Source organism: Miniopterus schreibersii (genome assembly GCF_964146895.1).
Source record: "Miniopterus schreibersii genome assembly, chromosome: 6".
In the NCBI taxonomy this organism is placed as follows: domain Eukaryota; kingdom Metazoa; phylum Chordata; class Mammalia; order Chiroptera; family Miniopteridae; genus Miniopterus; species Miniopterus schreibersii.
The window spans coordinates 18334129-18361472 of record NC_138107.1 but is presented as its reverse complement, the minus strand read 5'-3'; the positions used below and the strand labels follow the sequence as shown (position 1 = coordinate 18361472).

Sequence of the window (27344 nt, the reverse complement as noted above, 5' to 3'; positions counted from 1 at the left end):
ATGGCGCTAAACCACACGGCCCTGCCCCAGGATGAGGGCCTGCCACACTACCTTCGGGACGGGGATCCCTTTGCTTCCAAACTTTCCTGGGAAGCAGATCTGGTGGCTGGCTTTTATTTAATAATAATCGGTAAGCTTCCTTAATTTTTCTGTGCAAAAGTTGCATCTAGAAAATTCATAGGCTGATATGTTGATTTTGCACAAAGATTCCCACACTCACGTGGACATTCTGAGGGGAGGTGGAAAGCGGGAGGAAGGCAGAAGATGGGGTGGAATCTCCATTATCTTTCCTATGCCTTTACTATTATCTTTCCATTATATACTAATATCTCTCCATTGTATTTACTCTAAATACCCCCTTGATAATCCAAAAAGTTGTACAGCAAAATAATTTACTTTGAGACTACATTTCATTTTCATTGCTTTGGTAGTAAGTCCTCTGAATAAGATAATTAATGATAATGAGATCTTATTTAAATAGAGTGCTTTTGCTTGTTAAAAAATGCTTTGCTATAAACAAAATATTAATAGGCTTAGAATGGACCATGGTAAAGTAATTTGGGTGAGAGTTGAAAAGATGAACTGGTAATAAATGGGAGTCAGTCCAAGGTCAAAGGCTTTCGTGTATAATCCACATCAGCTCCCAGACTGTGTCATCCAAGGCGGTGGCCACGTGGATCCTGAGGACCTGTCTGAACTGTGACTTTTCCAAACTAAGATGTACTATAATGTAAATACGCACCAGATACTGAAGACTTAGTATCAGAAAAATAATAAAAAATAGCTCATTAATCATTTTTTAAAGAATGACATGTCATACCCATAACATTTTGGATATATTAGGTTAAATAAATATTAAAATTAATTTAGCACTATTTTTACTTTGTTTAATGTGACTACCAGAAAAAATTTAAATACATATATGGCTCACATTTCTAGTTTACTTTATATTTTTATTGGACAGCACTAGTCTAGGCACTTAGAATTCAGCCATAATACTTTTCTGAAATTTAAAAATTTTGTTTCAAATTTGGGTAACCAGTGTACAGGTGGGTTATGTCTTTAGATGTGTCTGCCTTTAATCTTTTCAGATGTTGGGTCAAGCTTTTTCTCTCTTTCTTTCCCTCTCTCCTTCCCTCCTCACTGACTTCCTCTCTCTCTTTCTCTCTTTCTCATCTATTTATTACTGAATAAGAATTTTATTTAAACTCCTGCAATTAGCAGAACTCACTAGAACTGTCTGGAGACCCCTCTATGGTCACTGCGTGAGACAAAAGAAATCAAGATTAATCAGAAATTCTGCTGCAAAGGGATTCCCTGGGTCCTTGGTTTTATTATATGTTATTATGAAACTGATTTAAATCCTGTATTTTGCGAATGGATCTCCACATCCTTTCAAACACAAATAGACACTGAATGCCCATTTGTCTCTACTGTGTAAGTTACTGGGAAAACAGCAGTGAATGAAGTGGACAAGTAGTCTCTGCCTGCACAGGGACTATCTATCTGGCAGTAAAATCCCCATGGCATTTTTATTAAGCATAAGTACTTTCAATGATCAGAAAAGACAGAAGAATAGACATCATATAAATTGAATTTGTCTCAATCAATTGCAAGGAATGAATTAAAAAGTAGCATCTTTGACCTGACAAATTCCCCCAGGCAACACAAAATAGGGAGGGAGAGCTGTCCATTCCCCACACTGGCATGAGGGGTCCAGGGAAGAGAGGCAACCAGGGTGGTGGTGGGTGGGGGAATCCAGAGGAGAATTTCTCACTTAATGCACATGGGGTTGGAGCTAGAAAAAGAAGTCCAAAAAGAGTCCCCAAAGGGATCATCAAGTGACTCAGGGAGCTGGGGATAAAGCCAAGACCTGTTACAGAACAGTCATCCAATCAAGTCAGGGTCAGGTGGAGGGGAGTGAGCTCATCCTAGATCCCAGTCTTGGGCTTGGTTCTGTGTCTGGTTTTCACCCCCTCATAGGACAGGTTTAAGGGATGTGCCAAGATTCCTTCTAAGGAACCAGGATGGAACGACATTCTTGGTGAACTTTGCTAAATCCTGGAAGTCTTAGGGAGAACTGGGAGATGAAGAGATAAAACCAGGATGGAGGAGAGATAAACCAGAGACCCATTTCCACCCTCCCCTCTTTTACTATAAATACTTAGTTTATTATCAGTCTATATATGAGAGTTTATATTTTTGTATTCACAGAGTCAGGATTTTGATCATCTAAAAATGCCCCCCCTTTAGTCTTTACCTTCTTAATTTTCTTTTAACTATCCTTAAAAATCAGTTTGCATTCTCTTGATTGCCCCCCTACAGCTAAGATTGCCTGTGGAATAATCTACATGCAACTCATAGAGAGTTGACTATTTATGGATAATGCTTTGGGCACTGGGTGAAGCCTTACGAATCAGGGTTAGTAAAGAAAATTTAAGAAAGGAAAAGAGAATATTCTCGAAAGAAATATAGAAAGACAAAGGGTGTTTATTTATATTATTATTTTTTAAGTATGTCTATTGATTTCAGAGAGAGGAAGAGAGAGAGAGAGAGAGAAACATCAATGATGAGTCATTGATAGGCTGCCTCTTGTACGCCCCCTACTGGGGATCAAGCAAGAAACCCGGGCATGTGCCCTCACTGGGAATCGAACTGCAGTCTCCTGGATCCTAGGTCGATTTTCAACCACTGAGCCACATCGGCCAAGCTGTTTATGATTTTTCAAGTCATGTTTTCACATTTTAATTTCCCAGCTAGCCTTGCTAGCTGGTTTCCTTTCATGAGACATCAGTTTCACTTTAGTTGGTTTTCTCCGAAACTCCACAATCCCTTCTATGTTTAACTCTTCTGCCTTAAGAAAGCTAAAGAGAGTTTGAGGGGCCATTAGGCAGCCCTGCTCCAGGTATCAGAACTTCCTCAGAGTGCAGGGCAGCAAGCTCCTGGTGGTTTTATACCATCAGCAGAGACTCACGTCCCTGTCCCTGCCCCTGGATGGACTTTAGTGGAGAGGGAGAGATTAAAACAGAAAGCTCTGGGTTTCTCCTGTTAATACTCTCCTTATTCCTTACTACTGAAGGCAGCTGTACCAGATTCTCATTTATACACAGCCACACTATGAAGCAAGACTTCCTGAAGAAATCTACTCTACATGTTAAGCTATGGAAGTAGGTGTATTCTTTTCTTAAAGTCAGTAGGGATTGGGTCATTTTTGGATTTAAACTGGGTTTGTAAGGACTTTGGAACAGTTTCATTGTAATGCCAAAACCAATTAGTCATTAATGAAAGGATATTTTTTTTTAAAAAAAGTGGGAATACATTGATACCATTGTTGGTAGGTTGGTGGGTTGAGGGTCACTTTCTCTCCCTTTGGTGGGAGGGGGAGAGTCCGTATCACCAATTGTCACCCACTTCCCCCATGATACCTACTCCAGTAGCAGCTACAGACACCCAGTGTCCACATGTCCTAGGGAGATTGCCCCCAGGAGATGACCCTTTCCTGGCCAGGGTTTATGCCAGCTTCATCTGGCCCCTGCCTCTCCTAAATCCCTTAGGAGTCCACAGCAGCTAGTTCGGTTTGGGTCACTTTATCTTCAGGATTTATCAAGAGCCAAAGGGGCTAACCCTTCTTAGCAGGGGAAGGGAGTTCTATAAAGTCAATACTCCATAAAAACGCCTGAAAAAAATACTTCACCCTGGGGACCAGTACAAGAACTGACTTAAGATGCCCACACCCTCCTACCTTCACTGGGAAGTTAGTGGTTGCTTTTTCTGGGTAAGTTCAGTTTTATAATCCCTAGTTCCTATACCTTTGGAGGCAACCCATCCCTCAACTGTCACTCACAACTCATTCTTTTTATTTCATTTTCTTAATTTAGATTTTATGTAGAGTCCTCTCACTACCCTCTAAATCTATGGTGTCCATTTTTGAAATTGAGAAGTGTTTTCGTATTCGAATGAACTCTAAGTCCTAATTTTAACGATGGGGGTTTATATTTTTCTTTGTAGGGATTCTGTCCACAGTTGGAAATGGGTATGTCCTTTATATGTCTTCTAGACGAAAGAAGAAGCTGAGGCCTGCGGAAATAATGACTGTCAATTTGGCAGTCTGTGACCTGGGGATTTCAGGTAATACTATCATGCTGTTTCACTTTTTGGGGTTGAATTATGCCCCATTCTAAAGTCCTCACTGACTCAGGTATCACCCCCACCCATCCCCTTTTGCTTCTCTCTTCTCAAGTCATCTTTACAGTTTGTGGTAAGTCAACGAAGTGTGGTCTTTGACACCTCCATATGTAATGGGGCCCAGTGGTTCAGAAAACAGACCCAGGCAGGCTATAGATCACTGTTTCGAGCTCCATTACACCCCCTTCCCCCATATGGAAATCTGTTAAAATAAGCATCAAGGGGGCAAGGTCTGAAGGGTAAATGATGAATGAAGAAAGCCTGAGGTGAGGATAGGAAGAGAAAAGAGCTGTCTCATTAATGACACATTGAAGTGTGGCTGAAGGACTGACTGCAGGTACAGGAAGCTCCTCGTTCATTGGTTCTCAAACTTGGCTGTACAAAAAGTCACTTGGGGAACTTAAAAAAAATTTATGCCTGGGTTTCATACCCAGCAACTTTCATTTAACTGGTTGAGAATGTCATTGGATATCAGAATATTTAAAATTAAGATTTCCAGATAAGTTTAGTGTGAAGACAAAATTCAAAACCACTTCTTTGGCCTCTGGTAAAAGTTAGAGTAAAATTTCTCTTTAACTGTAGTTCATTTTTACAAATACGAATGACTTTGGGTAGGCCACCTCCCTTTGCTTTCACATTCCAGGACTGTCTAGATACAGTTTAATGTGCCTGCGGAGCCCACATCCTGCTATTTAGCAGAGGATCTTAGGTTACCAGTGTTGGGGAAATCAAGTTTGAATAATTCACATCCACTCCATTGTCTGCTGGAATCCTTTCAATAGTTTCCCATCTAAAGCATTCCCTTCTAAACATATTTTCAGGTATTTGTTTCTCTCTTCACAAGTGGATAGTCCTGCCACTGCCAATCTCTGAAAACAAGGCTCAGTACTAAGCCTCTCCCTACCAAGTCGCTACTCATCACACAGCAGTGAGGTTGTTACCCTCTCACTGAGTTTGGATCCTGTAGGTTATTTGGAAAGACTTTACTCAGTATGGACAGACTTAAATAGCATGAACTCTTATGAAAAATACACACACACATTAAGAGAAACATAACATGTCAGGCCCCCCTTCTGTGAAAATAGTCAAGATGAACCCCAGGAATTTTCAAGGCTGCAAAGTAGCTGCCATTTTTGCTATTGCCACGCGATGGCATTGTCGCAGCAGGAATGACAGCTTTCCCGGTCAGCTCATCCTCCTGACCCCTGAGGGTTCTCTTTCAGTTAAAAAGTTCGGATGGAGCCTATTTCAGCCTCATCTTTCACCATGGACTCATACTTAACTGATGCTTACGGCTGAATTAGACTAGGCTTGAATAAAAATGTCCTTAATCATTTGGATACATTGAAAATGCTCCCAACCAAGCAAGTCTGCCCTAGAATTGCACACACCACCTCATTAGTCTGCACGTGTCTTTATATAATTCACCAGGAAATATTTTCTTCCATGCGATAGCTTTCTCTGATTAACTTGGATCACTTTTTCACCTTCTGAGTACTATCTCTAATACACTTTCCCCTTCCAATAAACCTTAAACGTTCTTATGTCTGCATTATTTTTTTCTTGGTCAACTATATTTCATTATAAGCACCTTGAGCAAGCACATCCCAGAGACCAGGTGCCTATACATCTATACAACTAATATTTGTTGTTTACGTACCAATGGCTTACAATTGTTTATATGTATTAGAATCACCTGGGGAGTTAAAAAAAAAAAAAAAAAAGAAGTATGTGGATGCCTGGGCTTATTCCAGATAAATCAAATCAGGCTACCTAGGGATTGGCTTCCTAGACGTTGATATTCAAAATAAATCAAAACAACGCAAAACAAAACATAGAACAATTCCTTCCTCATTCAGAACTGCCGCTTCATTACCATTCTACTAAGCCTAGAAGGGAGAGACATTCTACACGACATTGCAAAGGCTCATCAAAAGCTCGCTCCAGAAGGAACCTTAAAATAGTTTTTGCTAATGGATCCCAGACTCAACACACACAAAATCCACCCCATCCTAGTCACTGTCACTGGTCTTTTGCTGCCTTAAGCAGATACTTAGCTCAAGCTTTGAAGTGGCTGTTTCCTCTGCCTGGAATATTTTCCCTCTAGATATTTGCCTGAGCTCTTTAGGCATCTGCCTCAATATCACGTTCTCAGCGAGGTCTCCCGTGATCCCCTGATGTAAAACAACAATTGCTGTCTATCCCCTCCCTGGGCTTTATTATTCTTCACAGCACGAATCACTCCCTATTATTCTACCATGTCGTATCTCACACTACCAGTTATTTGTTTCTTTTGTCTGCTCTCTCTGTTAAAAAAAATGCATTTGTGAATCTTGATCTCCACTTTGTTCTCTAGCACCTTGCTCTGTGTTTGTTGCATAAGAGGCACTGAATAATTACTTGTTGATTACAAGCAATTCTTTTCCACTGAGTTTCCTCGAAGACAATGGGTTAGACTCACTCTGATTACGAAGCTGTAAGAATATGAGGTGTTTAGACGACTGGAGGAGGTGTGTGTCCAGCTTACAGAAGGCATTAAAAAATATGTGTTAAGTGATTAAACTAAATAGGAACTTCTGTATACCTATGTATACCAAGGAAAGGGCACACTCGGGAGGGGAGGGGTGGGGCAGGCCAGCACCTGTGGCTGCATATATTGGTTATTTGGTTTTCCTCATGCAGTAAGGTTAGAAAACCCTCTTTTGATAGATTTATCACATAGAGACTTTGAAGAGCTTCATGAACACATTCCCTTCAGGGAGGGCCAAGACTGAATACAAGGACTGAATAAGGGAGTGTGCAGGGTGTGAATTAAAGTACAGATGCTCCTCCACACACAATGGGGTTTCATCCAAATAAACCCATCCCATATTGAAAACATCGTAAATCAAAAATGCACGGAATACCCTAACAGACTGAACATCATAGCTTAGTCCATCCAGCCCACCTTGAACATGCTCAGAACACTTACATCAGCCTACAGGTGGGCATCATCTAAGAAAAAGCCTATTTTATAATAAGAGTGTTAACTATCTCATGTAATTTATTACACATATCACTTTCACAGCATCATAAAGTCTAAATATTCTTATACTGAGCAGTCATAAGCTGGATCATCTTTAGAAGAATATTTTCTAGAAAGTAAACAACAACAAAAAGCTAATGGAGGAAAAAATAGTTTAAATCCCAGAAATCTAGGTCTGATTATAAACAAATTGAACCTAACATTTACTAAAATAGCCATCTCTCATTTGAATGGGATATAACTCAACAGTGAGTTGAGGGAGGTGGGTAGATGTTAACTGGAGGGAACTTCCCTTCATCAACTGCTTGGCGCTCTAGTTGTAGGCAAACCGTTCACGATCATCTCTTGCTTCTGTCACCGCTGGGTGTTCGGCTGGATTGGCTGCCGCTGGTACGGATGGGCTGGATTTTTCTTTGGCTGTGGAAGTCTTATCACCATGACTGCTGTCAGCCTGGACCGATACCTGAAAATCTGCTATTTATCTTATGGTAAGTAGGAAAGTTTCTCACTCCCTGATAGTCAAAGCTAGGTGGCTTGGCACAGCGGTCCATATTTCACCCATAGGCAATAAACAAAGGTTATTAATAACCTCAAAGAGTATGTCTATTATAACCTATCTTATTCTAACATATATTTAAAAGTTTGAGCTTTTGTCAATGTGGGTTTCTTTTAATGCTACATTTATAGGAATGTCTGGTGTTTGCTTTGAAAAGTATCCTTTCCTGTAATAAAGTGTGTAAGCTTCTCCCATGTTTTGCCATGCAACCAAAGGAAACAAAATGCATGGGGAGGACGTTAGGTCCATGATGTTTAGCTCGTTCCCACATAGTAAGTGTAATTATGTGGAAAGATGTTTATGATTCTCCTTAAGCACTCAGGCTCCCTGTGGTTGCAGAGATGAGGAATTCCAATGGTCTGCCTGTAAGTTAAGAGAGCCTTGCAGCTGTGTCTGCAGGAAAGGACACACAGACAGAAATGTCACTCAACGTCCTCTTTGTGGTATTGGTAGGTAGGTAGAAAGATGAGGGACTAAGAGAATCGATGAGGACTGAAAGAGCAGTAAACAAGTTTTCAGGAGCAAGATATTTTTTTTTAATGATTAGACTATTAGACTATATTACACATGTTAAAATAAATTTTTATTACTTTTACTTCTTGGGGTCCTGGGAACTTATTAAACCCACAAGAGATGCATTTGGGCCCTTAAGGTCAGTATTGAGAACCAAGTGCAACCAGGTAATAATATTGGCTCCCTCTGGATTCAGCTGCTTTGTCTGTCAACCTGTCAATCAGAGCAATTGTGACCATGGGGACAGAGCGTGGCCTGGAGCCTGAGGTGGGAAAGGTCAAGTCAACGTGATACTCTCAGTGTGGTGATTTCCTTTATATTTTAAAAGTTTACCGTCCCCAAATCCAAGGAAACCATGCACAAGAAAGGGGAGGGTCATCACCCACCATCTTCACAACCCAGCACTCCTTCATTTTTTTTTTTTAAACTTTGCATCTCCTTTTGTAAGTAGTTTAAAGCTTCCAATAGAAATAGCTTATATCAATATTTCCAGTAAATAAAAAACATACAGTTATACATATTCTAAATAACTACAGAGTCAAATTCTTTCTATAAACTTATTTTTGGTCATATCAGTAATGGAAGGAGACTTGACTTGGGGTGGTGAACACACAATGCAATATATAGATGATGTATTATAAAATTGTACACCTGAAACCTATAGGATTTTATTAACCAATATCACCCCAATAAATTCAATAAAAAAGAAAAACGTGAAGAAGAAAAAATACACACACACACACACACACACACACACACACACATACAAGAAAGCAAATGTTAAACTTCCTGGGAATATTTGAGGGACATGAAGCCTTAATGTCTCTGCTTTTTAAATATTTTCTTAAACTGAGGCTTTGTGTTAATCAAGAGATGATCCTCTCCATCCCAGAATGATCCCAGGGCATAACTCCTATGGGAACTGGATATATTTCCCAGCTTCTTCTAAGGTTGAACTCCCACGGGATGGTTTCGTCATTTGATTTGACGCACTATTAAACCCTCCACACAGTGTCTCAGCATGTTGGAATTAGGAGATCATGTGGGGATGTGTAGACCTTTCTCCCATGTACTGTGATGAACTGTTTTAAGGCATCCCTGACAGACAGCCACTTGGCCTCTTCTTGGATTATTCCAGCGACCAGTGACGAGGAGCTTACTACTGCATCAGGCAGCCCATTCTCTGATTGGTCTGCTGTCATTGTTACAATGTTATTCCTTATATTAAGACAAAACTGCCTCCCAGTAACCTCCACCCATTGGTCCTAGTTCTGACTTCTGGAGCAACACAGAACCAACCTACTAATCTACTCCCTCCTGTACTTGACAGCCTTTCACCATACTCGAATGTAAGTATAAAACACCTCACCAAGTAACCCTAACCATAAACGCTTGTAAGTATGCCTCTGCACATTCCGTAAATATATGTGATTATCCGTGCCCATGTCTTATCCGTTAGAACAGATAACCAAGAGCTGACATAGATTGCAGCTACATAATTGTTATCCCCATCTGGTTGGGCTCAAGAAATTTGCATTTTATAATGTAAAATGTCATGTATTTGAAAAAAATAGAGACAATAGAGTATACAAACAATCTGTTATATTTCTTGTTAGCTCTAAATGAGACAAACCCAGGAGTACAAATGTATGTTAATTTTGTTAGTTCTTTATAACTTGCAAAACAGGCTTTGCATTATTTCATTTAACTCTTATCAAAACCTGTAAGCAGTGTAGTCTTACTTCCTCCATTTAACTCCTGAGAACACCAATATATAGAAAGGTCACATGAAGAAGGTCAAATATTAGAATTGAGAAGTAGGCCCCCCTGACTTCCCAAACCTCATATAGTACTAAGCAGAGGCAGCCCTGAGTCTATGCCAACAGAGTCATTCGGTTTTGCTTTGTTTTTCAATAGATTTTGATATTCCTTCTCTGCTACTGTAAAACCAAGGCAGTAAGGGGCCACTTCTCCAACCCCTGGGTTCGAGGGGATAGGTAGGGTGTGGAGATAATTTCCCGTGTAGGTAGCAGCACTAGGTAAAGCCAGCTTGTCTTCGGTGGCTGTGTTGAACTTTGGAAAATGCTCTCCGCTTTTCTAGATGACTGCAGTATTTCCTCTCCTAGAACTCTCTTTTGGTTAGCAGACACTAGTGCTGAAGGATGGAGCTCATTGTTTTCCTGAAAATATTTTCACAGAATTGCTTTTGCAGAACATGACACCATCTACCTAGGTTCTCTCCTTCATCCCCTAAGTCTGAGTGCTAATAAGGTTTAAAATTTCAAAACCTGCTCTCACCAAGCAGAGTCAACCATTTCAATGTCGCACCACGCAGCCCTGATCATGGCCCACCAACCCCCACTCAAGAAGTGCTTAGGAAGAAAAATGAAATGAGAGACACAAAAGCTTTTAGGGAGAAGGGCACACATTTTAAAGACATAGAAATGTCTTTTCATTTGATTTTACCTTGGATAACCCACTAATCCATGCCTTTTTGGGCTAGGTCTACCAGTTGGCCTCTTGCATTGGATAGGACCTCAGAGTTCATTCTTGATGCTTTTCCAAGCTCCTCCACTGTCTTCAGCATCCTTTCATCTTTTTACTGTCCTCTTTCCCCAGCCTTTCTCACTTCCCCCTCCCAAGGCTCCCAGATGGCTAGAGAAAACCTTCTCTGTGAAATCACTTACAATTTCATTCTCTTGGAAAAAGGCCCAGCTCTGGAACTTTCCTCCCTTCCCTTCACTCTCCCTCAGGCCTCAGTTATCTGACCACTTCTCCCAGAAGCCAATGGAATAACTCTTTGGATGTGGAATTAGACATGTCCAGGGGAGGTATTTGGGTGGAGGGCAGATTATATCTTGGTAATGGTTTTCTTCCGCCTCCAGGGGTTTGGCTGAAAAGAAAGCACACCTACATCTGCCTGGCAGTCATCTGGGCCTATGCTTCCTTCTGGACCACCATGCCCTTGGTAGGTCTAGGGGACTACGTACCGGAGCCCTTCGGAACCTCGTGCACCCTGGACTGGTGGCTGGCCCAGGCCTCAGTAGGGGGTCAGATTTTCATCCTGAACATACTCTTCTTCTGCCTCTTACTACCAACGGCTGTGATTGTGTTCTCCTACGTGAAGATCATTGCCAAGGTTAAGTCGTCCTCCAAAAAAGTAGCCCATTTTGACAGCCGGATCCATGGCAGCCATATGCTGGAAATGAAACTGACCAAGGTAACTGCGGTAATCATTTACAGAGCTGTTTTCTAATCATTTAAAACTTCAAAGGGCAGGAAGGATAGGGAATGTTGGAGACTCAGAGAATGTAGAATCTCCACTGCTTGTGTCCTTCTGAACTTTGTTATTATTTATCTACGCCTTTGTGGTACCTCTTTTCTCTGTCTCAGACTCTGTCTCTCTCTCATTTATGCTCACACACACGCACACACACATACACACTTACATTCACAGGCATACACACAAGCAACAATTCTAATATCTACCAGATTTGTGCAATGCCTCTACCAGAGGCCTATTCTCTCTACTGAAGTGAATATTACTGGTTCTTATAAATTATTTTGGTAGTATGAATAACAACTTTTATGAATTATAAAATGCCTCACAGTATTTACTGCTTTGTATGGACTTTGGTGGGTGTGACTGGGAACATTCTACCCTCTCACATTATTTATAGAGTAAGAACTAACCACATCTGCTTTTCTATGGAAAACTGAACACAAGAGCAATCTCTGCAGGTTTGAGTCCCCTGGTATATGCTAGTTTCAGAATTGGCAGCAATTTAGATATTGTGGTGTAAGGAGAACAGACAATTTGAAAACAAACTAGGGTTTTAATTTCATCCTTGACACTTGCCAGGTTTGTGACCCAGAGCTTGACACCTTTAAATCTCTATTTCTTCACTTGTATAACAGAAATAGTAACATCTATCTCATTGGGTTGTGGTAGAGATTTAATGAGATAAAGTATGTTATCCTGTTGCCTGGTGCATAGAAGGTGTTAAATAAACCATAACTCCTTTTTTTTCTTACACTTTCATCACATCTCACCCTTATGGTAAAAATACTTTTCAGCTCATACTATCACTATAAATGACATACAGGTAATATCAAACTGTATTTTAATATTAACCCACCCAACTTTCCATCTTATATTTTAAAGAAAAAAAATAAATGTAGATGGCCCTGGCCAGTGTGGCTCAATTGGTCTGGCATCATCCCATACACCTAGAGGTTGCCAATTTGATTTCCTCTCAGGGAACATGCCCAGGTTGTGGGTTGGATCCCCAGCAGGGGGCATGCAAGAGGAAACTGATAGATGTTTCTCTCCCTCTCACTCCCTCTTTCTCTAAAAATCAATAAAAACTTATTTTAAAAATATATAAATAAATAAATGTAGATGGAAGTTCTAGTAATTCCTCCTGCTATCCCAGTCAATAATGCTGATTAATATCCCAGCTTCAGGTGTCATCACAGCCTACTTTAAGAACCATAGGTGTCAAGGACCTATAGTTCCCTTACTAGTTCCTTCTTGACGAGAGATGGCTTCCTAACAACTCAGGGCATTCATCTTAGTAATATTCTTCTCTCCAAATTGCTGACTTTTTGAAATTGTGCTAAGATCTCTTGGTTGCACAGTCGAGCTAGAGATTCTTTTTTTAAAAATTAAAGTACAGTTGACATCCAATATTATATCAGTTTTAGGTGTACAATCTAGTGAGTCAACATTTATATTCCTTATGAGATTATCACAATAAGTCATGTAACTGTCTGTTGCCATACAAACTTATTAAGATAATATGACGATTTCTCCTATGCTGTACATTACAACCCATGACTTATTATTATTTATTTTATAACTGGAGGTTTATACCTTTTCTTCCCCTTCCCCTTTTTCATCCATTCCCCACTTTACTCCCCTCTGGCAACCATCAGTTTTTTCCAGTTGACTTTTACTCCCTAAACTCCACACACTGAGCAGGAGGAAGTTTGAGGGAAGTTTTCATCACTCCAAGTCTACAATGATAACCTAAATATAGAGCAGTTCTTCATGGACAAAAATGCAGAATCACAAATCCTGATCTACTTCTCTCGTGTAATTAGCTACAAAGTAAGAAAAATATTTCCATAAAATGTAGGATCATGAATTAATTTATTCATTTTCAGCTCTTCCTTGAGCTTCTATCTGTGTTTTAAAAAAAAAAAATAAATGAATCTATGTTAAATGTGGGCTACATTTAATCCAAATTCTATTCTATATCAAGAGTTGTTCTAGAGATTGGGTGAATGCAACAGTGATAATTTTCCTTTTCCATAGTTGGTGGAAGTATACCCAGGGAAACAATGTGATGTCTATCACGCTATAGATTGATGATTCTATTTTATTTGTTATCTTCTAACATGTATACTAAATGACATTATATTATATATGTCTATATTATAATACATCTTATTTTTACATTTCATTTACATATATGAAATCTATTTTAAAATAACTTAAATATATAATGTTTCTAATTATTAACATTTGTGCAAAAAGTTTAAGTCAAAATTGAACTCACATTGAAAAGTAAACATGATGTTCTATTGTGGTGGCCCCTTCTGTACTAAATTAAAACTACTTGAAGCTACTATTTATTTTTGACCTTGATTTTCTGTACTGAGTAAAAATAAGAAGAAACAACCTCACGCTGGGCCCTTTCATAGCCCTTTTCCTCCATTTATCTACCTCTCAGGATTGGCAATTTGCCTGTTCGCTTGGTGCTTCTGATCTTCAGAACAGATTGGTCTAAAAGCTTATTCCTTAAAGGCCACCCCCAGGATTCCAGAATCCAACTCATTTACTTTTTTGTGTACTCTAATTACTTTTAGGTGGGTTATTACCTGGGCCCTCGCTTTGCCAGTCTGGCTTTGTCAACCTAAAAATTGATGTTTTATTTATAACCCTGTCTCCCCATTCTGGCTTCCCTCTAATTTATTTTAAAAGATGGTTTTGCTAGACTTTTGTAGCAGGCTGAAATTTCACACACTACAGAAATTGGAGAGGTGTACAGAAAACCCCCACAAAAAGCAAACAACAACAATAACAAAAAAAACCCCTAAAGAAACCAAAAGGGGGGAAAAAAGCTCTCTTTATATCTATTTCTATGACTTAGCATAATCTCATTTTTATGCCTGCATTTGACCTTGTAAAACAAACAATGTTAAACAATCAGGATAAATTCAGTTGAATTAAGGGTTTCTCTCCTCTTCTCATAGCTACGTTCTAGGGATGTCTTTATAATTCCCTGGTGCCAATGGGTGGGAGCTCTGGGTCCGGTTGTTATTTATTGACCCTGGTATTGCTGAGATATTTAAGGTTCCCTCTGGTCTCAGCCATCAGTTGTCGTGGGTCACCTTCCATCCTTTTGTTTCAACTGTAAAGTCTCTTTGGTTTCATCAGCAGTTCCAACTATTCCCCCATCCCTCAACTGCAAACCATCTGGTGGCTGTTGGGGGCTTGGTTAAGACCCTGGAAAGTGAGGCATAAGTTCTCTCCTCTCCTATCCCCAAAGTATTGAGGATTGCTCCCCAACCCCATCCCTGCCCCCTGCTCCCGGCCCCCGGCCCCCTGGCCCCCGCCCCCTGCCCCCTGCCCCATGCTAGCTCAGTGGAGTAGCTTCAGGACAGCTTCTCAAGGTCAGCTACCAGCTCCTCTGATGCCCTCCCTGGCCTTCGGGCTATAGGCTCTTCACCCTCGCTGCAGTGGGAATACGCTCCTATATCCATATGCATCCCTTAAATTGTTCATATAATAATCTTAATGCCCCGAGTCCTTCAAATCTCTGGCTATGGATACTCAAAGTCATTTTAATCCCACTCAAAACCCTCTTCTCTCATCTACTTTCTCTCTTGCAAGTTTCAAATTTCTTTTTTGAAACTCAAAAGCTGAGAAATGAATGTTTTATTTCGGTATTTGGGCTTGTAAAAACCTTCATAGAAGGCAGTGAATGCTCTTGCTGCTGCTTTCATGAGGGGGATGGTGGAGTCACTGGAAGGAAACACCAGAAGCATAGATTAATTTTTCCAGTTATTATTATGCTAATTCTATTAGTACTTCATATTTATTTACTTAACAGACGTAGATCATCTATAATGTCCCAGACCTAAAGTTAGTATCCAGATCCTGTGGGCATCTGGCTTTCTCTTAAGTTTCCTATTTCCACCAAAGCCTCCCTGCCTAGTTCAAATCCCTCTGTCAGCCATCAGAACACTTGGCACATTTATTTTACTGAATCTCCTATTTGTCCCTTTTTTTTGCAAGATAGTAGCTAGGTGAGGGCAAGCACTGTGTGCTGCTGCCCCCCGTTGCCTGGTGCCCGCTAGATGCTCAATCAAGATTGCTGTAATGAACACGTAATTGAATAAACTGTTAGCCTAATTACCCTGATCAGTGTGAAGTGCTCCCTTGACCCCTGACTTGAGAGCCTCTTTCCCTTTCATTCCTGAGGAGGTGTTCTGCTTTGCTTTGTTCTTTCACTGTGATTGTGAATTCTTTTTAAAACTCATAACCATGAATGTCAGCTTCCCTCCAGTGACTCCTCTCCTTTATTGTTTGAGTGTTTTTTTATCACTGAGGATTCAGATTCAGGGAGCGCCCACACCCCTGAATTCTAAGGGTCATTTGTGAGAAGGCTGAACTGTTTTATTTTTTAACCTCATTAATGAACTTCTTTCCTCTGTTTCTTCTTAGCTTAAATGTCACTTCCCAGAGAAGCATTCCGCAACTGAATTTGTCTTCTTACGATGTTTCAATGCTGCCTTTACATGTTGTTCTTAGAACATGTCACAATATATAATTAATTTACAATTACATACTTATTTTTGTGATTATTTGCTCAATCTTTGGTTTTACCACTAGTAATAAGACCCATGGGGTTAACAACCATATCACTTTCTTTACTTTGTGGCTAGTTTTGCCACCAGCCCACTGAGAAGTCTCACATAGGTGGCATTTGTTACTAATTTTGGCTGCCAGTGGTTGAACCCTTTTTAGTGTCTAGAATTTTTGGGTTGAGAAATTTCCAACATTTTGTGACTTGCTGAGGAGTGCAAGGAGAGCAGGGGGCAGGGGAACAAAGATTGCCTCTTAATTTAAAAGATACAGAAAGACCAGCTATTAATGTTCCAAGATTCCCTTGCAGTTAGAGTGCAGCTATGACCCTAGGCTCCAGCCACATCAGCCTGTCTCAGGATCTAGTGGCATCAGATAAAGGTGTAGGAAGGTCTCTCTCCAGGCCATGGCTGCAGCAGTAATGGTTTTGCATAAGGACAAGTCTGGGTCATAGTTTTGGTTATTATTTCTGTCTACTTGGCCTCAGTTCTAAGTCCAGCATTCCCAGTGAGGCTGTGTTCTTACCAACACATTCCTTTTCTGTCTCACTCAGCCAAAGTCAATTTCTGTTGCTTGCAACTCAGAATCTTGACTGATTCGCGTTAAGCCAAGAACTTTACCTCTCTGGGCTTTATTTTTCTCATCTCTGAAAGGAGGTATGGGAGGGGAATTAAATGATAACTAAGTTACCTTCTAAGAGTCTGAAATTCTAAGAAAATGATTGGATTGGTTGGATTGTTTAAGAAAATGATTGGATTGGTTGGATTGTTATGTGGTAATAGCTCTTATTTCTAAAACCACCTGGCCTCTCCACCTGAGTATTTGCCCCCCTCAAAATAGCAGTATCCCCATCTCAAGGACCTTGGTTCATCTGTAATGAATAGTGAACTTTCCCTGGTTCAACCAGATACTTATAAATTTATATTTTCTATTCTGTACGCCAGCCACTGACTAGTTTGGGAATACTGTGTTCAGTTTTAGACAAAAACTCTGAAACACAGATGCATGGAGTGACATGACCTAATTTGCATCCTATCCTTTTAAGCACAGCTTTTGCTTGTTTAGAGAGTAGTGGTATTTTAAGATTTGAGAAAACTGCAACTGGGAAGTGTGGAATTCTTCTTCTGCTTCTTTTTTTAAAAGTATGAATTAATATTCTCTACTTGGATCACAACCAGGGCCAACATATGGCCGACACACCAAAGCTCTGAAAAGTTTTTTCTATGTAAGTGTATGAAGGAGGGTCTGGGACAGTTGGCTTTATCATCATTCTGCTGATAACATAGAAGGAAGGAAGAAAGTGAAACGATATTCTTAGAGTTGTTGAAATACTTAATTTCTTGAAGGTGGTGTGAACGATGAATATTACCACCCTTGCTTTTATACAGATGAGGGGACTGGTGGGGAAAGCAGGTAGGTCATGACTATCGAGTTCTCTGCTTTCCTCCCTGCCATTGGATGTATCGCTCAGTGACAGGCAGCCCCTGCAGGTGGAAGGCAGGAGTCTTATAACTGCCGTTTACTATTGCATTACTGTCTTTTAATATCATTTCCCCCCTCCAGTTGGGAGCAAATCCATAAACTTGCTAGCTAGACCCAAGAAAGAAAAACCAGATCTTATTTCTATGCTCCTGTCAATTGTTCAGTCTCCTGAAGCAGGTAAGGACGCCCTCTCCCCCCCCGCCCCCCCAGCCCCATTCTCTCACCACAGATGTGGTGTTCTCTCTCCTACTGACAATATTAATTATGTGACACTGAAATGTATTTCTTAAGGGTAGTCTAGCTGCTTCTGTGATGTGATCTAATCTTGTTATTGGTGGGGAATTTATTCCATCTCTTTGGTCCTCCTGTTAAGCTTTCACTTCTCCACCAATTCCATGCCCTCTTCTCACCTGTTTCATTATTCCAGGTGGCCTTCAGCTTCCAAAGTTGGCTGAAGTCTTACTCATATCTGGGCAAAGGAGCCTGGTGGAAGGAACTGACATGGTAGTTGTTAGAGGGTCAGAGATTCTGTCTCATTCACATTGGCTGGTGGAGCTGAACCATGATTGGAATCCAAATCCCAGGGTATCTGCGTATCAGTGACTGTCCCACGATTCTACACTACCCTAGCACACAGAGAGGACAGGACATCCCTTCTTGGAAATCTTATCTGCTGGATGGTTCAGTTGTATTGGGTCCAAAGGCAGAGCCTATATAACTTTTTTACTTTCAGTCTTATTGTTCTATTATTGCTTTAATCAGTTAAATCACTGGACTTGATCAATATGGACAATATTAATTATGTGACACTTAATGCCAGTCTGGACTGAAGCTGAAACACACTGATATCCCTTGGTCTCTGAAGCAAGATGTATTTGAAAGGAACTGGGTTGCAGATGTGTGATTCTTTTGTAGAAGCTAAACACCTATTCTGTGATTTTCCTCCCACAAAAACTGCCTGATTTAAGAATATAAAGTCATACGGCTTTTCCAGTAAAGAAAAAGCAGTGCTGAAAGTGAAGCAATTCAAAACTAAACAACTTGGGGAAAGTAGACAAGTACAGGTGCTTATGTTAGAAGGGGCTTAAAGATACCTGGGAGAGAGAGTCTGGAAAACAGAAACAAAGACCTAGAAATGGGGAAAGTGAAGAACAGACTGAGGACACAAACACATTCCAAGTTGAGAGAAAGTTCTGAGAAACTGAACACAATATGAGAGTTTCATAAATTTTTGTAGAGTATATATAAAAATAGTTTTAATATTTTAATGTTTAATATTCTATGGAATATATTTTCACATGAGAAGACTATAAGTAATGAACGTGCCTCCTTTTAGCTTTGTATTCACTTCAAAAACATAAGTAACATCCTTCAATACCTTTAAATACAGGACTCCTTCACTTTTTTTGCTCTAAACTTGCTTTCTTATCATTTACTCTCAAGTATTTAGCTTTATCCCAACCTCAGAAAAGCCACTCTGATTTATTTGCTGTGTTTAAAAACACAGTACTTTAATTCTCCTATGCCCTTTTAAAAGGGATTACATAATGCGAATGTTTTAAGTCTTTCCTGTTGCCCATTGCACACTCCCATAAAAGTAGAAAATATGTAAAGTGTGGAAAATATTATGGACTAAGTGCCAATCTATTTTTCGTCAATGACTTTGGCAGCCAGACAGAAAACAGCTTTTAATTAAGATACTGTGAAATCATCACATGACTCACCGAAGGAGAAAGGATGGTGCTATGCTAAGTTCCCAGACATCTGCTAAAACAAGCTTTATTGATATAGTTATTGTTTATTTGGGGATTGAGGAAAAATACCCCCAGTGTGAGCCTGGAGGCCCCCATTCCATTTACAAACAGGATTCACACAGACCAAACCAAAGACAATCTCTCCTGGGTAACCTTCTGCAGAAAAATGGAAAATCAAACAAGCAGGAGACCTGTGCTTGTGCTGTGCACCTCATTTACAATGGTTCTAGCTCAGGACCTTAACGCAAGGCTGCGGGACCCCAAGGACAGGCTTCAGGACACACGGGAAGTCTGGGCAAATTTGATTCATCTCCTTGGGATTAGATTTTCTATTTGTAAAATGTTGTAAAATTCAATATCGTTGAGGTTTTTTTTGTTGTTGTTTTGTTTTGTTTCTGCTGCAGTTAAGTTTAGAGATGAGACTTGAACTTTCTGGGGGGAATTTCAGAACCTGGGACTTAAGGGTAGATTTACTTCTTTTTTGACACGTCCCATACATGTGGGGTTCCCAGGGCAAACACACACTATTGACAGACTGTTCACAGGTCAAGCAGACTGAGGGGTGTGGACCATTCATGCATCCAATACTCTGCTCCCACAAAAGCACATTGAAATGCACGTGTGCACAGATGACTTTGCTGTAAAAAACTTATCTAACTGGATTTCTATTATTATTATTATTATTATTATTATTATTATTATTATTATTATCTTCACTTGAGGATAGGTTTTATTGACTTTTTGAGAGGAAGGGAGAGAGAAACAGATGTGAGAGAGATACATCGATTGGTTGCCTCCCATATTGGCGCCCAGACTGCAGATCGAACCGGAACCCTAGTTATGTGCCCTGACCAGAATTGAACCCACAACCCTTGGTGTGTACGGGATGACACTCCAACCAACTGAGCTACCTTGCCAGGGATCCAATTGTGTTTCTAAAACAAAAAAGGGTGCATAAATATTGTTGCTTTAACTTTATTAATAAAACATTTTGTGTCTCATTACTCATCATTAATCTTCTACACCAGTTTGTCATGAACTTGATGTGGGAATTGTTATTTTACTTCTTAACTAAGAGGGTGGGGGAAAGAAGAAGTGGCCCCTGGCCTCAGGTAGTTCCATCCTTACCTCTTCCCAGGGCTTTAGGGAACTCAAAGGTAAAGGGAAGGTCCTTTTTCCCCAGAGCTCCCAAGATGGGTTTGATGATGTTCTTTCTAGTCATGTGCCCATTGCTGTTCCTACTACTGTAGCCAGGGGCATGCAGTCCTCTAGTCAACTTGGGTCACGTGGTGCCTGTTATACAAAGTCCATAAAACAGCACAGGGGCAGGAAGGGAGGCTGGCAATGCTAAGGTACAGGATATATTGAGAAGAGGAAAATAAACCCAAACAAACAAAGCCAGATGTCCCCTACACACAGGACTAATTTGAATATATATAGTTTCATTATAGCAGGTCCTTGAGTAGTGTTTTTTTCAATGTCATTTTGTTATAATGTTGATGAGGTGCCTCCGGTACTTAACTCTTATTTATATCCATTAGCCTATAGTAGCTATTTTTGTTGTAAGTAGTTTCCTTAAAGTTGCAGAACCTATTGACAATGTTAAGTGAGGACTTAGAGTATTTATCTTACAGAAAGAATATTCTAGTAGATAATAGTCTCAGCATACTTTGAAGCTAGTGTACTTTCTCTCAACTAGGGCCTGGAATCGCTCAAGTTTAAAATTAAAACCAAAGCTTGGACTTCACTTGCTAGTGTCAGTTCTCTAACTAAAATCCCTCTTTTTTTAAAAAAATAAAAAAATATATCTTTATTGATTTCAGAGAGAGGAAGGGAGAGAGAGAGAGATAGAAACATCAATGATGAGAGAGTCATTGATCGGCTGGCTGCCTCCTGCACACCCTCTACAGGGTATATGCCCTGACCTGGAATCGAACCTCTATCTCCTGGATCCTAGGTCAATGCTCAACCGCTGAGCCACACTGGGCCAGGCAAGACTCCTCTTAATTCTCATGTAGACTGTAAACAAACCTGCCAGGAGTAAAAATTCTATGTAGACAGGGATTGTGTCTGCTTCATTTATTGCTTTATCCTCAATACAAAACATACAAGAGATGCGGAATAATACTTATTGATCAGCTGGATAAACAATGACCTTTCTACCTCCTGGTTTCCTCCCCCTCCATTTCATTTTACAGGTTAATCTTCCTAAGCACAGCTCTCATTATCTCTCCTGCTCAAAACCTACTAGTGCCTCCGAGCATATGGAATTAGGTGCAAGCTCGGTTATTTTTTCTACAAAACCCTGCATACATGGATGTTATCTTTTTTCCAGCTTTATCTTCCTTTGTTGCTTTCTCATATGGAAAGTGAGTTGCTCACCAGTTCCTACACCAACCTCATATGTACCTGTCTGTGTCTTTGCTCACACTGTTCTCACTACTATTCCTTTATTTCCACTTGCCAACATACAGGTTAATGCTACATCCTTCATGAAACTCAGTGTGTCCCATAGCATGAAATTTTGTTCCCCCAGCACTTAATTCCCATTCAGCCTTGTTCTGTAGTTATTTGTATCCTAGAAGGATACAGTTCAGGCACAAGCTGTAAGGGTATATCCCCCCCCACCCCCCATCCCCGGGACTTGCTGGTGTCTTGCCCAAAGCACTTTCTGAAAAGGGTTTTGCTGAATCAACGTGAGATGATCTATACCAGGGGTGGGGAACTTCCGGCCCAAGCCTAAATCATTTGGTCTGGCCCTGCCAAGGTAACTGCAGGTGGGATGTGAAATTCAATAAATCTAGGAGCTTTTCTCATAGCTAATTTTTAAGTTGATAATTTTGTATGGCCGTTGAATAATGTTATGAGTATCCAAATGGCCCTTAGCAGGAAAAAAGTTCCCCTTCCCTGATCTATAGGTTTAAGTAAATAGTTACAGGGCACTAATTAGAACACATTACTAAAGGGACAGAATTGCAGATGGTGAGAAACTAAAGAGGATGTTTTAAATCCTATTTCTAATTATTCTTTGGTCTGAAAGTTAATATGCCTCTAAAGTAAATATAATTTTGTGTGAGAGAAGAGTGCTTTCTGGAAAAGTCTCATTTTATACAACTGTGTCACTTTGGTTGAAGCTCAGTGATTCTCTTTTACTTTGTAGCTAGTGAATTTCCATGATCTGAGCCTCAAACGTAAGAAAGACTTGAGCCAAAAGAAATAACATTTAATAGAAATCTCTAAAGAAGATTCATATTAGAATTTCAAACAAGGGCAGAGTTTCTAAGTTTCCCGAGGCAAATGTAGGTGATTTAAAATTTCATCGAGGTGAACACATTTTCCATCTAGTTTGTAACTGAATGTGGGCTGAGAAGTCTGGAAATTGCAGAAGCACCGATGTCTTTTTAGCATGATTTCCTGCCCAATGTAGGCACAATGGAGCAGTGTTTATAGGGTTAAACTTTGGGCCTTTGGGTACATTCAAAGTCTGGAGTGGAGAATAAATGAGGTGTAGTAAGTGGGGTAAAGAATTGTAATAACTTCTTCTGGCCTCACTTTTCAGAAGTTCATATGAAATGATTCATACAGACAAGAGAAATGGGAAGATAATAGACTTTCTTTGGTGTAAATAAGCTACCTGCCTTCGGCCACACCCATCATTCCCACCAGTGGTCTGGATTTCATTGTCTGCTGCTCTCTCTCACCAGGTGGCGATGTTGATTTGTGCTGGCTTCCTGATTGCCTGGATTCCCTATGCAGTGGTCTCTGTGTGGTCAGCTTTGGGAAGGCCAGACTCCATCCCCATACAACTTTCTGTGGTACCAACCCTACTTGCAAAATCATCAGCAATGTACAACCCCATCATTTACCAGGTCATCGATTACAAATTGGCCTGTTGCCAAACTGGTGGTTTGAGAGCAACCAAGAAGAAATCTTTGGAAGGCTTCAGGTAAAATTTCGGAAGCCGGAAATGAGTGATACTCTTTTGTTTCAGAGTCCCCTGGTGTTCAAGCCACTCTGATATGATATTCTGTCTTCTTAGAGTTAGTGCTTATCACTTAGGAGTAGCATAAGGAGGGCTTTGTCTTCTGTTCATCAAAATTCCTGAAATCAGGTATTGAGATATGTAGGAGAGGATGACATGAGAGTGAGAAAAGTAATTCTGGTTTTTCTTTTTTGGTATTTTGTTTTTCAGTTGCAGTTTACATTAATATTATTCTGTGTTAGTTTCAGATGTACAGCATAGTGTTTAGAAAATCATGTACTTTAGAGAGCAGTCCCCCGATGATGATTCTAGTACCCACATGGCCCCATACATAGTTATCACAATATTACTGGCTATATTTCTTATGCTCTAATCTACATCATGGTGACTATTCTGTAACTACCAATCTGTACTGCTTAATTCTTTCACCTTTTTCTGTTTTTGATTGTAGAGCAACTAAGATATGAAGCTACGTTCATTTGAAAAACCATTACGTTTCACTCTTCCTAATCTGGGACCAAGCCCATTTAACTCCAAGACTACTGTTGCACATAGCATTGATCCAAAATTATGTTCTCACAACAGAAAAGATTCTCCTATTTGGGACATTTCTACCACTAGCTAAGAGTCTGAGATTTGGGCAGGCAAAGATATAGGAAAGATGGAAGATGTCAGGTTCTTTATTTTATTTTCACAAGAGCCCCATGTTATTTCTTCTCTTATCTTTGTCAGATAAGGAAACTGAGGTTCCAGTAAGGTTAAGGGTAAGTGAGCCGCCCATGTTTACAAAGCCGGGAAGTAGCAGAGCAAGGACTTAAATTCAGGTCTATTGGGTTTCAAAGCTCGTTCTCATTCATCTACGCTGTTTCTCCTACACAATGAACAAGTGAATTTGAGATCCAGTACCATTTTTCCTAAAGGCTCAGGGTAGGTAAAGAGTTGAGGACTACAGGTGGTCTTCTGTGTCCACTCAGGGCCAGCCTGGACAGTAGAACGTGGAATACCTACCTGAATTCATGGTCTGTGGTGAGGGCTGTTGAGAAGACCCCAGGTTCCCTGAGCCCACTTTTTTCTTGCTCACCTGAGGTCTAGTTATTTTTCAAAACTATTTTCCTCAAGTAAGTGGAAAACAGAAAGGGGGGTGAAAGGTAGAACTAGCTATGAAAAGATTTCAGTTTTTGTCTTGTTCTTTCACTGTGCTTAAGTGACCAATCTTTTGACCTTTTGTTTCCTTACCGTGTAGGTAGAGGATCAAATGAAAAAGATAAAAGTACAAATAAAATGTGGTGTTTTCATTGTTGCTATGGTACAGGGGAAGGAACACACAATTTGGAGGTAGAAGACCAGCATTTAAGATCTGTTTTGCTATTTACAATAGCTCTATATTGCCGGGCTGGCGTGGCTCAGCGGTTGAGCGTTGGCCTAGGATCCAGAAGATCTCGGTTCAATTCTCGGTCAGGGCACATGCCAGGGTTGTGGGCTCGATCCCCAGTGGGGGCCATGCAGGAGGCAGCCGACCAATGACTCTCTCTCATCATTGGTGTTTCTATCTCTCTCCCTCTTTCTTCCTCTCTCTGAAATTAATAGACATATTTAAACACACGCACACACACAAACAAAACAAAAAAACAATAGCTCTACATTTTGTGGCAAATTAACTACTTAGAGCCCAGGATTGGGATGAGCTGATGGCTGTACTCTTCCTAAATTGTAAGAATTACACAAAATGCATGTGTGAAAAGGGCTAGGCAACAACTATTACTCCCGACCCCTCACATTATTGGTGGTTAATGCCTTCTCTGTTGAAATGAAAAAATTCAAATGCTAAACCAAAATGCATCTATTTTGGAAGTAATAACATTTTGCCCTTATCAACTTTTAATACTCTATTATGAATACAGGTAGAGAGAATACTTTTAGTAGAGCAGTTGTGAGAGAAAATAATGAGGCACCTTTTCCTCTGAAGGAGAAGGGAATTTAACAGGAATGGCTGAAGGCAAATTTCACCTACCTCATAATTATGCCTCAGACTGACTCTGTGTTCTGCACATTTACTCACAAACGTGAGCAGCACATACATATTCAACACTCAACAATGAAAAGAGAGAAATTTATGTGGAGGAAGTGACTTAAGGCTACAAACCTTTAGAGAAATCAACCAGGAAAGAGCTCAGTACACCTGCTGCCATTAGCCATTTGCAGGAATCATGGCCATTGCTCTGCTGCAGGAAGACAGCAGCTGCTTCCTTAGTGCAGAGTTTCAGCTTTGGGTGGAAGCAGCAGGCAGTCACGCTGAAACAGGGAGGAGCCCTTAGGTTCGGGAGGCCGAAGCATCTTCAAGGGAGGCCTGCTAAAGTGATATGATGAGTTGCAGATTTTAGAAGGATCTGCTTCAGACAAGAGGAGAAGAATGAGGAATGACCACCAGAGGTTTCTTTATAACTTTCCAAAGAAGAAAAACAAATTCTGTTTGTCTTCGTTGTTATTAAGAAGCTAAGAAAGTGGGTATCATGGAGGCCCACAGAGGGAGGTGAAGTGATATGAAGCCAGTCTAGAATGAGTAATGTCTCACCAAAACAATTAAATCAAATTACTCTGAATTAATTGATATCTGTGTTCTTTCCTTTCCTGAGTCTGAAATGTATTTGCTTTTAATGGGGACCCACTTGGGACATAGCTTGATTTCAAAGAAAAGAGCTAATGTATTGAATGAGTGACTGTAACAGTTACATAAGAGTTAACTCCCCCCCACACCCATGGAGTCCTTGAGATTTTGGTAGAAGCTAACAAAGTAATGGGGAAAATGTGACCAAGAGCCATTTCTGAAATTGTATTATTCACACAACTGACCCCAAGTACCCAGATGCAGTCTCCTGTATTTTGTAAATAGCATTTCTTCACCTCGCTGTGTGTAAGAGACCCCTGGGAAATTTCGAAAGCCTACTGCTGCCTGGACCTCACCAGCAGAGATTTGGTTTTAATTGGCCTTGATTGGGGCTGAGCTTCATTTGTTTGATTGTTTAACTCCCCCCAGGGTGATTCTCATTTACAGGCACTGTTGAAAGCCCGTGAACCAGAGCCTGGGAGAGGAAAGCATTAGTGCAGCTCATGGAGTCATAGGCCTTTCACCTGCCTGCATAGATGCCAGTGGTGATGGATTGCCAGGGACAGATGAACCAGACAGCAGATGCGAGGCGACTCTTGGAACAGAAAAGTTCAGGACATACGGGGGGAAGTATATGGTCAAGAACAAAAACATTTTACATTCCTAGGGTTTTAGTAAAGATAAAGAACAAAGAACAAAGCCCAAAATGTCACTATTATAACCAAGATTCCCCTGACCACCTTAGTTTTAATACAGTCTCAACAAAGAACGTTCTTTCACTGGGTGAGTCCCAGGGCCCCGCTGAATGGCAGAGAAGATGCAGTGAATTTTTTCCTGGAGGACAGCAAAATCACTAGGGCACCCAAAATGTGCCCTGAACAAGTGGCTTGTTTTTTGAAAGCTCTACCCAAGGGAATTTTTTACTTTGAAAATTCTAAATTGAATTATTACTTGGTGGTGGGTGGAGGTGGAAGAGGGCTTGAGGGGCTACATGGTAATAAAATAAAATAAAATTTAAAAAAATAATTTAACTCTTGTGCATATAATATTCATGGTAGTCAATGTTGACATGATATATATATATATATGTGTGTATGTATATACAGGGTGTCCCCCAAAAATGTGTATACGCTGTAACAGCTGGTAGCTCAATTTTGAAAATGAAAACATATTTTAATAAACACTGCCTTTATAATTATTCAAAGTGTATGTATACATTTTTGGGGACACCCTATGTATGCAAATAAAATACATATTGAGTTGTGTTTTCCCTTTCTGTCTAGGCTGCACACTATAACCACAGTCAGGGAGGCGTCTGCTGTGCTGGAAATTCACCAGGAGGTATGAAGACGGACACAGCATCACT

General features: G+C 40.3%; 1 protein-coding gene across 1 annotated transcript; it reads left to right on the top strand.

Annotated features, from left to right (window-relative positions):
- On the top strand, positions 1-27325 carry OPN5 (opsin 5; the record flags this gene model as incomplete). The annotated part of the gene is made up of 6 exons (XM_081140608.1): positions 1-130; positions 4009-4128; positions 7528-7698; positions 11165-11499; positions 23096-23337; positions 27262-27325. The coding sequence occupies 6 exons, from the start codon at positions 1-3 to the stop codon at positions 27323-27325; spliced, it is 1062 nt and encodes a 353-aa protein (XP_080996734.1).
- Between the last annotated feature and the right edge of the window lie 19 nt (positions 27326-27344).